At 45.3% G+C, this 17,093-nt stretch overlaps 1 protein-coding gene across 1 annotated transcript in view; it reads left to right on the top strand.

Annotated features, from left to right (window-relative positions):
• Positions 1-15,754, top strand: part of ANKRD55 (ankyrin repeat domain 55) — an 872,819-nt gene extending 857,065 nt beyond the window's left edge. Inside the window, exon 11 of the mRNA XM_069222305.1 lies at positions 15,318-15,754. Within this exon, the coding sequence (XP_069078406.1) occupies positions 15,318-15,598 (281 nt within the window). The 3' untranslated portion in view covers positions 15,599-15,754. The remainder of the gene's footprint in view (positions 1-15,317) is intronic.
• The last annotated feature ends 1,339 nt before the right edge of the window (positions 15,755-17,093 follow it).

Here is a 17,093-nt window from a genome sequence, read left to right as displayed (position 1 = left end):
CACTGATGGAGTTGCTCTGGCAGACAGTGTGTGTGGGGTTCCTGGCACTGCCACGGCTGAGGGCTTGGAGTGTGTGAACTGCAGTGCACTGAGGGAGCTGCACCCGAGCCCCAGTAATGGAGCAGCAGAGAGTACTAACTGCTCAAACTGGTATGCTCTGGCAGACAGCGTGTGTGGGGTTCCTGGCATGGCTGAGGGCTTGGAGTGTGAACTGTCGTGCACTGATGGATCTGCGCCTGAGTTCCCAGTACAGGAGCAGCAGATTGTACTGACTGCAGAAACTGAGGTGCTCTGGCAGACAGCAGTGTGGGGTTTCTGGCACGGCTGAGGACTTGGAGTGTGTGAACTGCGGTGCACTGATGGAGCTGCGCCAGAGGTTCCAGTACCGGAGCAGCAGAGTGTACTGACTGCAAGAACTGAGGTGCTGTGGTCGACAGCGTGTGTGGGGTTCCTGGCACTGGCAGGGCTGAGAGCTTGACGTGTTTGAACGGCGGTGCACTCATGGAGCTGCGCCCGAGGTCCCAGTACTGGAGCAGCAGAGTGTATTGTCTGCAAGAACCGAGGTGCTCTGGCAGACATTGTGTGTGGGGTTCCTGGCACTGGCACGGCTGAGGGCTTGGAGTGGGTGAACTGAGGTGCACTGATGGAGCTGCGAGTGGGCGCCCAGTATGGAGTAGAAGAGGGTACTATCTCTAAGGATTGTGGAGCCCTGGTAAAGCTGGGTGCCTAGGTTATAAGCAGTTACATGCGATCCTCCGCCCTTTCTTTCAGCACACAGGCGGGAACACTTGGTACAGAAAATCCAAGCCAAGGAAGGACAGGAGCCAGGCAGCTGAGATAGGGTGTGGAGAGCCCACAAAGACCAAATGAGACCAAGGTAATAGCCTGATTTATAGCCTTGTTTACAGCTAATCTCAGAGGAAGAATGACCTGCAAATGGAAAGGGAAGCTTCCATGGACAGGAGCAGGAACCAAAGTTTTAAAAAGTCCCTTACAAACCAGATAAACAGGACAAAGTGTAATTATACAGTAGTTGGTCCCTGCTCCCACACAGAAGAAGGAGGGACAAAGAGGCATGACACTGAAACTAACAAATGAAATAGCTAGGAGCCCACAGAAGAAGCATACTTAGAAGTATGCAAGAGATTGTACGCTTACGCTCGACCTAAAACAGACTGATGGCATTATGGTGACATACAGCCAATCCTGCAGCAGGGCATGCTCCAGCGCTTGCGCGCTATTGAGACCAATTTGTTTAACTGAACACTGTCTCTTAGAAGGGGATGCAGTTGTGCTCTCCTGTCTGATCAATAAACACAGCAGGACGGACCATCTCGTTGGAATGGCAGTGCAGCCTCCTACCTACCTCCCCACCCCTTGTCCGCACCCTTCCCTCAGCAGATCGTTTGTATAGCTGAATATTGCACAATGATTTTTTTTCTTCTGATAAGTGATAAATAATATAATGTGAAATTTGAAAAGGTTACAATCTTCCCAAACTGAAACTTTAAAAAATGTAATTAGCATATATTTGCAATGTAAGTGATGTTTTATATGATGTTAGTGACCTTGAAACAGTCTTTTGAAGTTAATAATTTTGCTCGTTAAATGACATTGGCAAAGCCAATAAGTTGAATAAAATCCGAGTTTTAAAAGACAGCTTGCTGAAAGTATTTTTACCCCAGAAAAATGTAGACTACGAAAGTTGTGTCTCACGCTACGCACCAAACCCCTGATGAACCCACTAACTAGTATGTGAAGAGCTTAAAAGCGCATATAAAGGCGTGTGAAAACGACAAGTTCAGCTATGAAGAGACGCTAAAGTCCCCAATTATTATTTGAGTCATCTTTGTTTTGGAAAAAAAAATTGCTGCAGAAACCAAAAATACTGGAGGGGATATAGGCAGGATTCCCACACAGCTGATCTTCAGACTAAGGCGATGGATCGTTTCAGGTGCCTTGATGCTGTACATATTAGTATCAGCTATGTAAAAAATTCTCAATCCTCATCAGGACACCTTTTAAAGTCTGCTCAGAGGGCATTTATCACAAACTGCAGAAAATTAATGCCCTGCACGTGGCAACAGGTGCAATGGCTGCATAATTAAAGATCATTTTTGGAAAAGGTGCAAATCCAAGACACAGTAGTAAGGTTGAACTTGATAGAGCGGAACGTGGTAACAATTTACCTGCGTTCGGACGCTCTTTAGGTCGATGAATCTTTTGACTTAGTGGGAACTCTCTGTACTCTTAATCAATCAACCTCATTAGATCAATAATCAATAACGAACATAAGCAACACCTTGAACAACATAACACTTAACAATTAATCCAGAATACATTTCGGCGAACCCTGACCTTTCAGTCAGGAATAACCACACCAGTTTATTGCAAAGTTAGTGAATTTATTTCCCTATATTAACAAAGCTAGCACGATATAGATGTGTCTCAACACCAAATGATAAACATAAATGAACATTAATAGCTGTCCATATCGTCGAAACAAGTGTAATCTGTGTAGCATTTGAATCACAAGGCATTCGATAATGGCAATGCAAAGCACTAATACGATAATCTGCAATGGGCTAATTGCGTACATTTAGTCAGCATAACAAGACCTCAAATTGCATCGTGCGGCATATGGAATCCTCATCTAACCTCAAATTGGCATCAGCATGTGGGACTTCATGCAAAAAAACAATTTGGCAACATCAATTTAGAAAACTCCTAGCTAGGGTCCTTATCAAAATCAGCAGTTGGTTACCTAAAAGAAACACAATGCAATTTTACAATTTCCTTTCATAATTACCAATTCCAATCAGCAATCAATGAATTCTTCATCTCACAGGTATCGTTTCTCGATCAGCATGGGTCGGGACAAAGGGGCAGGGGTGGATGGGGCAATTGCCTCACGGCGGCAAGGTAAAGCTACTACTTCATGTAAAGGGACAAATCAAAGTTAAAGTCTCTAGGGCAAGAATCATTAAAGTCTCTTTCTCTCGACTAGAGAAAGCATCAAAGTCTCTCAAAATGGCGTCGCAGCAAAATGGGTCATAGTAGCTACGAAGTCAAAATGGCGGGATGTCCGAAGATAGAGAGAGCTTTCCTCTCGTGCACCTGGGTTTTATAGACAACAGTTCAAGTCCAGTAGGGTCTCCATTGGTGGGTTCATAGGTTAGCTTCAAATTGACCAATCAAAAACGACAGTTCTCAAGCTTTTACTTAAGCATACATTATCCTTGGAGATGGGTACGTAATTTGCAACATTGTCTCTCGATTAGCTTACTCTCAGAGCCTCCATTGTCCGCACCTGCAAGTCGACCTTGAATTAAAGAGAAAATATGCCAGGCTGGCACTAACTTTAAGATAAGCATGTGAACAGTTTCTGTGGAAAAACACAGCTTCAAGCAGAAATACACGTTTAATAGCACAGTGGAAAAATACAAACATCTAAACCGTGAGACCAGGCAACTAGGCCAAAGCCTCCGCTAAAGTAATGCTAAGCTAAAACATTTCAAACAAGCAAATCGTAGCACACGTTTATGATTATGTCGGATTAGTGCAATTCTAATACACCACGTTATATAAAGCACGCGTATAAATGATGGCAAACTACTCTGAGGGCACATTTTGTCCCCGTACAATCTTTATTAGTTTGGTTAATATCACACATGATTGTTTCACACTACGTTTATGCGTTAATAAATCAAAACCTTCATTTTCTGCTTCATCAAACTCCATGTGCCGACTCCAGGATCGGTGGGTTGAGCATAGATACCTATGGAAACATGCTAATGCACAGCACAAACACTGAACAAGAAGGATTCCATGTTGGATAGATAACGACCATTGACTCTGCTTCAACTGAAAAGGGCTGCCCTTGCAAAGGGAAAGGTGTATTCTACCAAGAGCAGTGTACAGAGTATCCCAGTCCTTAATCAGGATTAAAATATTGCAATTGGGTGAAGCAAGGTGTTATCTATTATGGCTGGATATGGTATATGACAGGCCATAATAGGTTATTTAGAGAGTTCGTCTCCTTGACGAATGTGTGACCACAGAAGTGACTCCCCTCCAACAAGATCAGTGGGACCTGTTTCCATAAAGTGCTGGGTGGCTATTTTCAAGACGGACCCGTTTGGCAAGATTTACTTTTACTTTTACTTTTACTTTTAGCACGGACTGACTCAGAACGGTGCCTTTGAGGGGATCCTTTTAATTCTGATGAAGGCCCAAGATCCCTCTGGGCTATACTATAAAAGGGCCAAAACATGCTGGTTGAAAGGGGAGAGGGAGACGTAACATTCTTACTTCACCCTATTGTATTATTTTAATCCTGACTGATGGAGACATCTCTGAAGTTAACACCAAAGTAGCTTTATTACAGCATCTGGGTCCCACTTCTATCCAGAAGAGATTTTCTTATGATCTCCCTGCCCCAGGAGGTTATGACCATCTTGGCGGTACTAGCCAAACCATCTTGGTGGTACTAGCCAAACCATCTTGGTTGTTCTAGCCAACCAAGATGGCCCAGAATAACCAATGATAAAGCATGCCACGACAACGTGGATAAAGCTTTTCAGTCCATTTTTCGAGAATGCACTCTGTATGGCTCTGGGTTTCTTTCAGACCTCCATAGCATCAAGTTTACTACCATCTACCATACCTTTTGTGTGTTTGGTATGGTTGGTTATAGCCAGTTATATTCATGATTTAACTTTAATCAGTTTAACCAATGCCCCCTTAATTAAGTTTACAACAATGTGCGGTTTTAGGAACCAGGTCACATTTCAAGTCTTGTTTACTATTTGGAACCAGCACTCTTTTCTGAGGTCATCATTAATGCCCTTTCAATTGGGCTAGGGACCATATTGTCCCAAAATAATATCTGTTCCACAATTCCTTATTGCTTTTGCTATTAAACATCTGACTAAGAATAAGAAGGCATGTTCCCAGGCCGATAAATAGTCTGTTCATTTCCATTTATAATTGTATGGCACGACCGTCACAGGGATGCCAGAGGACCACTACCCCAGTTTAACTTTACAGACAACCCAAAAATGACTGTGATGCGCATTGTACTGATGTTTCCACAGTGTACACGTGGAAGAAGACCACTGTCATACCGACTTTTTCTTTAGATTTCTTCTATCTCCTATGCAATCTTGTTGATTGTTTGCAAACGACTGTGTTGCGCATTGGACTGGTGTTTCGACAATGTACTCAAGTGGGGGAAGACCACTGTCTTGCTGACTTTTTCTCCAGATTTGTTCAATCTCCTGTGCAATCTTGTTGCTTCTTTGCGAAGGGTACTTCCAGTATGTTGTGAAACAGGTATGCTCTCTTGCTATATAGGAATGACATCATCAAGACCAACTGGGAAGATCACACGCTTATTGTTTTAACTGACAACAAACATTTTCAGCAGTAAAGAGACCACAACAGGTGGTTACTTAGCAGACAAGCTAGCATGAATGGTTACCCCATGCAAGATTAGCAATCTCAGTGTGCCACGCACGTTTACCAGCAGCAAAATCAAAACGGCATTTGTCAATATGGAATGCCTGTACATGAGAGATTACATTACACCATGGAAATAATATCAGCAATAGGTCTTTCAAGCATACCATGAATTATCATTCAGCTATCACCCTTAAAAATATCTCTGATAGAGACTTTTAGTTGTAGATTCATTACTTTAGAATTTCCCCCAAGCATCAGTCTGGATCCAGAGAATTTTCGTGAGCAGTACCCCTGCGCGCAGTTAGGTGCAGATCCAAAGAAGTTACCCCAGACACTTTTTGACTGGTCTTTTTCAACGTTCTGTCGAATATTTTTGAATGTTTTCACTCCCGGTGCATCGAGATGTTGTCTCGCAAAACCGGGTTCAAGCCTTGCAAATCCTGTGATCGGATGATGTTCGTGATGGATCAGCACCCCGTGTGCTTGTGATGTTTGGAGCGCGACCACGATCCAAAGTCGTGCTCCAAGTGCCAGCCCATGAATCCGAAAGCTTTGAGGGAGCTTGGAGGAAGAATTCAAAGTAGAGCAAACGTTCTTCGACTTTACCCCGTTAGTCAGCTGATGTAATGAGGGAAAAGGAGCACTGTCATTCAGGCTTCCATCCTTGGAGCCTCCGTCTGGGTTGGCCCCATGCCTCCCCGAGTTTCTGAGAGCTGGAATAACCCTTGCCCAACACTGCAAGTTCTGTGAGGCCATGCTCCTTGTATTTGGGCAGCCAGACTCTGCTGGAGTGCCTTTGGGCCCCATGGAGTCAGCAGAGCCCCCCTCAGGTTCTGCGCCAGCGGCTTCAGCCTAGGCTCTGAAGGGCACCCGTGGATCCGTTCCTGGATCCAAACCGACATTGGTCGTTCCATCTCGACCTTCCCCAACAACAGTTCCGATGTTGACGCTCCTGACGCCCTCTGTGCCCACAGTTAGCATTGACCCCATCCTCATTGCCGACTACGACACGGAGCCGGACCGGCGTCGTGCAACACCAATTCTGACCTTGGCAGAGACCCCGCTCCTTAGGTCGGATCCTGAACCTTAATCCTTTGGGTTTGGTTATGGTGAGGAGGGGGAGGGTTCACTTGACCCTGTGGAATACCAGCTTGAAGATCCCATGGACTGGCGGATGGACATGGGTGAAGACAGTGGACAGGACATTTCCCCTGACACTGGCATGCTTTAACTCCCTACCGTGGCTACGGAGAAGGAAGCGTCCTATTCCATGGTGGTTAGGAGAGCAGCTGAGGTGTTAGGCCTTGAGTTGCCTTCAGTGGCAGTCAAGACTAACCTCCTGACAGAGTTGCTTCAGGCTGGGGCTTCTTCTTCTGAACCCCTTTTGCCCTTTAAGGAAGCCATCACTGATGTCCTGCTGGGGCGTGGTCCATACCTAGCACAGGGGATCCTGTGAACAGGACAATCGCCCGCCACCATAGATCAGCTCCAAGTGACCCAGTGTTCCTGACGCAACACCCAACCCCTGAGAGCTTGGTTATCCAAGCCTCCTCATCCTCAGGCGCATTTCCTTACTCACCTCCGATTAGGGAATCCAAGAGGCTGAATCAGCTTGGGAAGATGTTTTCTTCCTCCAGTCTGGCATTGCAGTCAGTGAACATCACATGCGTTTTGGGCCGTTACACATTATGGGACACAGTTGCGCAAGTGCTGCCACAGGTCCCCAAAGGAGGGCTAGGCCATTCTCTCCCACGCTGTTGCTAATGGTAGAGACGTAGCTAAGTTCACAATATGATGTGGACTGGATACAACCTACTCAATAGGCAGATCGGTTGCATTGAGGGTGGTCTTAAAGCGCCCTACTTGGTTGAAGAAATCTGGCTTTTTTGGGGGATGTCCAGTCCTCCCTTACGGACATGCCCTTTAATGGCACCCGCCTTTTTGGAGACAAAGCACTCAGCGCTTGAGTGCTTTAAGGAGTCCTGGACTTTGGTGAGAATGAATCTGAGGCTGCTGGGCCTCATGGACTTCTCCATCCTGTTGGTGACACATGCCAGATGGCATATACGGACTTTGCATTGGGACCTGAAGTTCCAGTGCATGCAGCATCAGGGGAATCTCTCCGACATGATCCAGATCTTGGAGGGAACTGCACAAGACCTGCAGTGGTGGCTTTTGAATCACAGTTGGGTCAGAGACAGATCCCTCTCCCTTTCCCAACTAGATCTGATAGTAGTTACAGATGCGTCACTCCTGGGATGGGGTGGCCACATGGGAAAGGTGGAGATCAGAAGCGTCTGGGCTCCAGCGGAGTCCATGCTCCACATCAATCTTCTGGAATTCAGGACAATCAGTGTGGCATTCAAAGCATTTCCTCCCTCTCTCAAAGAAAAGGTAGTTCAGGTGCTCAGTGACAACACCACTGCTATATAGCATTGCAAAAAGCAGTGCAGGGTGTGTTTGTGGAGTCTTTGTCAGGAGGATCTGTGCCTCTGGACATGGCTGGGACATCAGGACATTTCCCTGGTGGTTCAACACCTGGTGGGATCTCTGAACGTCAGAGCGGACAAACTCAGCCATGGACATGGCTGGGACATCAGGGCATTTCCTTGGTGGTTCAACACCTGGCGGGCTCTATGAACACCAGAGCAGTCAAACTCAGCCATCAGTGCCTGGTCGATCACGAATGGCGTCTCCATCCAGAGGTGGCGCAAGGTCTCTTTCAGCATTGGGAAGAGCCTTGGTTAGATCTGTTCGCCTCCGCAGAGAACGCAGAATGTCAGCAGTTTTGGGTGTTGGAGTTTCCAAGGCGGCACTTGCTTTCCATCTGAAGTGGAGCTCAGGCCTCCTGTATACCTTTCCTCCTATACCACTTCTGTCCAGAGTTCTCAATAAGATCAAGAATGACCAGGCCCAAGTGATCCTTGTGGTGCCGGACTGGCCACAAAGAGTCTGGTATCCAGAGCTATTGAGCATGGCCATCGATCCTCTTGTCAGACTGCCCCTTCTACAGAATCTTCTGTCGCAGGGGAGGGTTCTTCACCCGAACCTGCCCAGTCTCCACCTTCTTGTGTGAAGATTGAGCGGCAGCAGTTGACAGCTTTTGACCTTCCGCCTGATGTCTGTGACATGATTTTGCCAACCAGGCTTCCCTCCTCCGAAAGCAGCATATGCCTGTCGAAGGAACACATTTGTGGCATGGTGCACAGACAAGTCTGTTGATCCCATCCCTGCCCCTCTTTCCGAGGTCCTTTTGTTTATACTTTCTTTGGTCCAGCAGGGGTCTGCTTTGGGCACCCTCAAAGTTTATCTGCTATCTCTGCTTTTCTGAGATCACCTGACCAACCCTCTTTGTTTACATCTCCTGTTGTTTTCCTCCATCACCATTCATAATGCCCCACTCGGATTTGAATCTGGTTCTTACTTTCTTAATGTGCGCTCCCTTCGAGCCGCTTCATAACTGACCTCTCAACCTTCCTTGTACCCGTCACATATGCCCATACAGTGAGTGAGCTGCATGCATTGTCATCTAAGCCACCCTACTTTTCCATCTTTCCTGACAAAGTGGTGCCTTGCACCAGGGCTTCCTTTTTACCAAAAGTGATCACGCCCTTTCATGTAGGCCAATCCATCACCTTGCCCACTTTTTACGCACCCCCTCATCCTTCTAAGAAAGAGGAGAGACTCCACCGCCTGGACTTAAAAGAGTGTTGGCGTTCTACCTTGGTCATACCAAATAGTTCCGGGTGGATGATCAACTCTTTGTTGGGCATGTGGGTGAGAGGAAAGATTGGGCAGTGCAGATGAGAACTCTCTCTAGATGGGTTGTGGCTAAAAAGCAACACCTGGAGGGTTTGTGCCTGCATTCTACCACAACTACTGCATTAGTACGCAGAGTTCCAGTCCTGGACATCTATCAGACAGCAACGTGGACATCCCTGCATATGTTTACCAAACACTACTGCCTGGACAGTCAGGACCATAGGAACAGATACTTTTCCTATTCGGTCCTGCAGGAATTCCATGTATGATCTTGGTTTGCAGACCCTGCTCCGGGGATGGCATTGCTTGGGTATCTATTTCAAGGTAAGGAATCTGCAACTAGAAGTCTCTATCAGAAGTTATTTGCCTTTGGTAACGTCTTATCTGGTAGAGACATATCCTAGTTGCAGACTCCTTACCAACCCACCCATCCTTCCTGCTCTGTCAACCGATTTCTAGGAACAGGGACTTCCCTTTCAGAGTCCTAGTTCTGACGCACCAGTAGTCAGAGTTCTTCCTGGCTCTGCGCTTCTGGCATGGAAATTTGTGAAGAGAAACTAACGTCAGTGCGCCAGGTGGTGCCTACATAAATCCTGCAACGTCATATCTGGCGCACATAACCCCGACGAAAGATACAGATCCAACCAACGCCACCTAACAGTGCACAGTGGTACTGCTCACGAAAAGTCTCTGGATCCAGACTGACCCCTGGTGGAAATTCTGAGGTAAGGAATCTGCAACTAGAGTATGACTCTACCAGGTAAGGCATTACCAAAGGTAAGTAACTTGTTCCTTAGAAATGTAACCATTTTGTCTTCAAACATTAGCTCACTAGTTTCAGAAAGCAATTTGACTCTCGAAAGCATGCTTTTCAAATCTGGTAAACATACTTAATTTAACTCATGTCTAGTGAGACCCGGTGATGAGCAGTCGGCAAGCAATAACATGTCCAACAGTGAGTTACATTAGGGGTTTTTCTTGCTATGTGGTCTCTGAAACATTACAGAGAACACAACTATATACTGCATCACATTATACCCTTTTATAACATAATAAAAGCAAATAAAAAAAGAACTGCATATGTTGCTGTTCAGGTGTGTGTGTGTGTGTGTGTGTGTGTGTGAGTGGGTAGATATATTTGTTCCCAGAAGTAAATGCTGGTAAAATTCTCTTTTTCAAGACAGAAATTGTTTGGCCTACACTAATTAGAGAAACAGAGGACAAAGAACATCAAGCTCTTAAGTTATCTTGTATTATTTCATGTTTTTCTCTGCCGTTTGTGTGCTTCCAATTGCTTTCATTCCATCCACTTATTCACAAATATATAAATGTATGTTACACCCCGGTGTAAGGGTGACTGCATTGTAGACAGTATTGTTTTTGTGTAGGAAGGTATACAAAAACAATCCTCAGAGACATTTTCCTCTTTCTATGTGTGCTGCACATTGCAGCACATGTAGAAAGAGGAAACAACAAGGAGAAATAAATAAATTTCTCTTTGTTGCGCCTGTGGTGGGGAGGCATACAATTCTGATACATTCCAAGATCTACCAGTGTTGGTAAATCTGTGTGTTAGAATTGGAGTCTCTAGTTGGCAGTGATTTACACCCTGTCCAAGTAGGGACCCTCCCCGTAGTCAGGGTAAGGAAGTCACACAGCTAAGATAACCCCTGCTCACCCCCTTGGTAGCTTGGCTCAAGAAGTTAGACTTATCTCAGAGACAATGTGTAAAGTATTTGTATACACACACACACACAGTAACACAGTGAAACCACCACAAAAGTACCCCACACCAGTTTAGAAAAATAGCCAATATGTATTTGACTAAAACAAGACCAAAGTGACAAAAATCCAACATACACAAGTAACGTGATGACTTTTCAATGATTAAATGTAGTATAGAGCTTAGAAACACAATAGCTCCAACTGGGGCTATCCCAGTGGCTTGATGGAATTGCTTCCAACAGTCCAGCGCCACCCGCAAGAGAGCGCCGTCGGCCACGGAGTTGTATAAACCCCGATTACAGTACCTTGGAAAACAATGAGGAAAGAAAGACGTTGCACAGAGTCAGGGAGGTGAGGCATCGCTGGAGCCGGTGCAGCGTAGTGGCTGACTGCCACCGGAGACGTGAAGCATCGGTTCCTTACTGCTAGGCAGGGGAGGTGAGGCTTCCGTTCCTTACGGTTGCAGAGGAGGTGATGCAGCATTGGCAGCAAGGCGTTGGTTCCTTACAAGGCAGGGTCGATGAATCCAGCAGGTCAAGGCACAAGGCATCGGCTTTGTGGTGTCGCAATGACATCACGGGGCTACAGGTTCTGTGGCAGAGTTAGAATCAAATGCCATTGATGCCGGTGACACAGCACTTTGGACTCTCGCTGTGGCGGGACTTCAGAGGCACTGCGACGGCGGGCCTGCATTGTAGGTCAAGGTCATTGCTCTCAGCGGAAACCACTGCTCTGATACAGGCAGCAGTGAGGGGTCAGAGAGCAGCGCTGGTTCCAAAGTCGTTCTGGAAGTCGATGCACAGGTTTCTACCTTGTTGCACCAGAACTCCTGTGGCACCATTTGGCAAGTCCGGATTCTCAGCAGGAGAGCCCAGGCATTGGCAGGTGAAGTCTTTGATGTCAGAGAGGCTTCTTAACAGGAGGCAAGCTCAGTCCAAGCCCTTGTAGAGCCTTTGGAATCAGGGTGTAGAAAGCTGAGCCCTTACACTCCTAGGACAGAAGCAGCAGTCCAGCACAACTAAACAACAGGCAGAGTGGCAGTCCATCCTGCAACATCCAGCTCTTCTTCCTGGAAGAATTTCCTCAGTCCAGAAGGATTCTAACTATGTGGTGTCAGAGGTCCATTACGTATACCCATTTCTGTCTTTGAACTTCAAAGAGAAGTATTTGTAGTGCACAGGACCCTGCCTTGCCCTGGCCCCAGACACACTCCAGGGGGTTGGACACTGCTTTGTGTGAGGACAGGCGCAATCCTATTCAGCTGCAAGTATCAGCTCCTCCCACCACTCTAGCTGAGGAAGACCCATCAGCCTGGTGATGGGCCATCAGAATATGCAAGGCACATCTCAGCTCCCTTTGTGTAACTGTCTAGAGTGAAGACACAACAGCCCAACTATCATCCTGACCCAGACATGTATTCAGCAGATAGGCAGAAGCACAGAGTGGTTAATCAAGAAAATGCCCACTTCCTAAAAGTGGCATTTTCAAACTCACAATTCAAAAAACAACTTCACCAAAAGATGTATTTTTAAATTGTGAGTTCAGAGACTACAAACTCCATATCTCTACCTGCTCCCGTTTGCAAATTACACTTCGAAGCTATTTCAAGGCAATCCTCATGTTACCCTATGGGAGAGATAGACCTTGCAATAGGGAAAACTGAATCTTGCAGTATTTCACTACCAGGACATGTAAAACACACCAGTACATGTCCTACCCTTTTAATACACCACACCCTGCCCATGGGGATATCTTGGGCCTACTTTATGAGTGACTTACATGTTATAAAAGGAAAGGTTTGGGCATGGCAAGTGGGTGCACTTGGCAGGTCGACATGGCAGTTTCAGCCTCCACACACAGGCACTGCAATGGCAGGCCAAAGGCATGTTTGTAGGGCTACTTGTGTGGGTGGCACAATCAGTGCTGCATGCCAACTAGTAGCATTGGATTTACAGGCCCTGGCCACACCTGGTGTATATACTAGGGACTCACTCGTAAATCAGATATGCCAATCATGGATAAAACAGTCAGCAATCCATTTTAGAAAAAAGCATGTGCACTTTAGCACTGGTTAGCGGTGGTAAAGTGCCCAGAGTCCTAAAGCCAACAAACACAGGTAGAAAAAAGTAGGAGAAAGAAGGCAAAAGTTTTGGAGATAATTCTGCAAAAAGGACCAGGCCCAACATTGGGAATGTGTCAGAATCCATGTGTAGATGCATTGCATGGGGACACCCACGGCCCACCCATTTCATGCCTCCCTGTCGCAGAGTAACGCAAGGCAGTGATTTGCGCTGCCTTGCATTACTCTAGATTTACCAAGCCATGAAGGGCCGCGCAAGGTGGCCTTGCATTGCTTGGTAAATCTAATTTTAGGTTTTGTGTCACCATGTGTCACCTTGCGTGGCGCACGAGTGACACAATTTCCTTAATAACTTTAGCCCTGAATTAATTGTTATAACGCGGAAGAGGAATGTTCGAGCTTATATGGAGAAGAAAAGTCTGGAATGATAGCTGCACTGCAGACAAAAGGCTGTGGGCTGGTATTCTTGTGGGCTTTGTATCTGAACTGTGAGTACAGAATGAAAAACAAAGACAGTAGAAGGACTTGTCTGACACATAGTGCACAGTAAGCAGATCTTAGAAAAACAGCTTGTTTCCAAGGTATGCGCAAGCCATTTTAAGAAGGTTGAAATATAGTGCTTTGATGCAGAGCAGGTTTAATTTAGAGATGTAACCCTGGGGAGGGAATTTCAACATAGATTTGGTCAAATACTATAAACTATGTTGCCATTGTTTCTCATTTTCAGTTTGATTTTAGCTATTGCCATAATAGCATTGTTTATTTTCCTGATAACATGTATCCAAATATTATGCAAGAGACTATGGCTAGATAACGTCCTGGTTGCCTAGTAGCTTGACGTGGTTTAGGGGTAGGCTATTCTATTAAGTTCTGTCATCTACCCCAGACTCTAAGGTATCGTTATTTATCAAAGGCAATAAATAATGCCTTAAGGACCAGATTTGCAAAGGTTTGGCATTGCCCCAGGCACCAAGCAAGGGAGCGCGAGGGCAATGCAAAACCTATATGAGATTGCATGGCCCTGCATGGCTTGATAAATCTAGAGTAACGCAAGACAGCGCAAATAGCTGCCTTGCATTACTCTGGGGCAGGGTGATGTTCCACGGGTGGAGCATGGGTGTTCACACGCATCCACCAGTGGATTCTGACACCTTCCCAGATTTACCAACACTGGTAGACCTGGGATTGTTTCAGAATTGTACACTTCCCCACCAGAGGTGCAACAAGGAGAAATATTTTTATTTCTCCCCGTTGATTTCTCTTTCTAAGTGTGCTGAGCACACATAGAAAGAGGAAAATGTCTCTAAGGATTGTTTTTATGCAAGAAGGTGCTAGCCTTGCAACATGAGGCAAGGGTGCCTGCGTTGGTGCTAGGCAGCCAAAAGTGCGCCAACGCAAGGAAAAGACAGGAGTGCATTGTATAATGTTAAATATGGTGCATTCATGTCCTTTCCATTTCATGCAGCACAGCGCAGCAAGGTTGGTAAATATGCCCCTAACTTGTAACCAGGCCCTCAGTCTTACTCTTCTTCATCACAGTCTAGCATTCCACTCTGCCCCGCCCCATAGTGTTGAGTGGACTTTGATCAAAGAAGTCCCTTCTGGGCATAGACAACATAATTGGAATAATGTGTGCTGGACCCAGTTACACCCTCCCAAAGTGGAGAAATAAAGTGAATTAGGATTTGTAGCAAGCTGTCTTTCTCAGAGGAAAGAGTTCTGAGGAATAGTAGGACATAGCGTAATGAAGATTTCAGGTAAGGAATGAAAATATCATCATCAAAAGAAGACATGGCTAAGTGGCAGTAGTACATATCTTCTGTTTACAGGCAGATAGGTGTAGATATCAGGAGAGGAGCTGCCTTTGGATTGTTGAACCAGGACCCCTGTGTTGAAATCCACCTTACCAAATCATGACATACTGGAGAAATGACTTTTGCCTTAGCCTTGGATCTGCTAAAATGATTGCCCTTAGAAAGACGCAAACAACTCCTAAATCCACCCTGTGCAATGATGAATGTACACATTATTGTAAATAATAAACCAAATTGCCTTTCACACACATAGGGGCATATTTAGAGTGTGGCTAATGTAGGAAATCGGGCGAAAATTGGTGGATGTCTCGTCCGCCCTAGTAGAAGTGTTTACACTCCAAACTCTAAATAACCGCCCCAGTATATTACGTGAAAACATTATTTCCTCTTAGCATTACGTTTGCTACATCTTGCCCTTTGGACAGCATTATCTAACACGTGGAACTGATTTCTGTCTCCTGCTTCTTTTCCAGTTGGTCAGCTACCAGCAGGTCCATCCTCACAGGTCGTCAAGAAGTCGAAGTCTCTGCCTTTGAACTCCTTAAGAACTGGCACTCTCCCGCCAGCATTCACCTCAAAATCACAAATGATGGGAATGTCTCAAAGCCATTCACTGTACTCCTTCCTGCCTATCCTGACGAGAGACTCTCTCAGAACAAGCCGTGTCCTCCCAGCCATACCAAGCCAGAAGGAATATGTGGCGGCAGAGGAAGATGCTCAGGACTCCCCTAGTGAGGTTAATAGCAATCAGTAGCTCTGCACCCAGCTGATATGGAGACGTATACTGTAAAACTATGGATACTAGGTGACAGGATGCATCCGCAAAAGCCAATTTTAGGCCATTGCAGTGATGTGATGACCAAACTGTGCACGAATATTTTTTTATTAAAATTAAAAAATATATAATTGAGTAGAAGAGATTTTCCTATTTTTCTAACATTAATGCTTATTTTTACATCGTGTATTTGTGATCTTTGTGACCTTGATATGCCAAATCTTTATAGGACATTCAGCGGTCCAAAGTAGGCGAACATTGACATTACATTTCATAATGAATTATTCTTCGCTGGGGCATGCCTTGCCGAACGTGACCATAGCCTCTCAGATTTTCTATTCATATAGCTACCTTCTCCTAAGTAAAAGCTTCATTGCTGCGACTTTCAGAAATTGCAGCACATTGTTTCATCAGCAGATAAACCTTCTATGACGACAACTGTATGTGCTTTACATAACGGTGTACTGAATAGTGTATGGATTGGTCATATTTAAATGTATGTGAAGGTAGATGACAAAACAGTTGTCGAGTTTATGCGTGTGAGTTTAATATAATGTCTGCAGGCTCTGATAGTTTGTTAGAAATTCACCAACTTACTAGAGGATTAATATGTTTGTGTATTGATTTCCTACTTTGAGAGATTTGTGCATGTTGCTTAACCCTGACAAAGCCAATTAAAATGATGTTTTAAACCACAGGAGACAAAATCACGCAGTTTGCTGAGAACCTGCGCTTGGCTAACGTTTTGATGAGTGGTCTGGGGAAAAATCACCATCTGAGATGGATAATTTACTTTCCTCTCAGCCTTTTGATCTTCCATGGAACATGCTCCTAAGAGAATCAAAAGGATGAGATTGAATGGTTTCAAAGAGTGACCCACTGGATTCAATCGAGATGAAACATGTTTTGGAGGGCAGCGGAGACTCTTCATTCCAGGGGATTCCGTTTAGCTCCACAACTGCATCAGAATTTTAGGGAGACATTTTCCTTGCTCGGATGGTGAAGATGAGTCCATGGGGAATGACAGCCCTCAAACGTGGGTCAGCTGACGAGAATGGCCTACACAGTTGACACCTGGGACACGCTGTAAGCCACATGGAGCCAGAAACAACATCTTTGAACGATGTAAAGGCCAAGTACAGGTGATCTCCGTTCTACCAAAAATTCTTAAATAAACTAAGCAATTTTGTGTACTTTGCAATGGAAATTAAACGGCTAGAAGCAGGAAGATACTTTCTAAAGAAAAGCTTCATTATTTATCTCAGGAGAAAAAAAAAAGTCCAGAATAGCTTTCCTTCCTTCTAACTTTTTCATGTCCTTATCAGTTCGGAAATGCTGAGGGAACAGCCTCCCCTTTTGGCCGTAAAATATATTGATACTCATTTACAAGCCCCTTGTGCTGCCGTAGCGTAATTATTTTGACTCTAAATATGCCCCTATGGGTGTTTGTGCCAGTTTGGAAAGCCTTGTGCCA

The sequence above is a fragment of the Pleurodeles waltl genome, chromosome 1_1, assembly GCF_031143425.1.
Source record: "Pleurodeles waltl isolate 20211129_DDA chromosome 1_1, aPleWal1.hap1.20221129, whole genome shotgun sequence".
Classification (NCBI taxonomy): domain Eukaryota; kingdom Metazoa; phylum Chordata; class Amphibia; order Caudata; family Salamandridae; genus Pleurodeles; species Pleurodeles waltl.
This window is presented reverse-complemented; position numbering and strand designations above follow the sequence as displayed.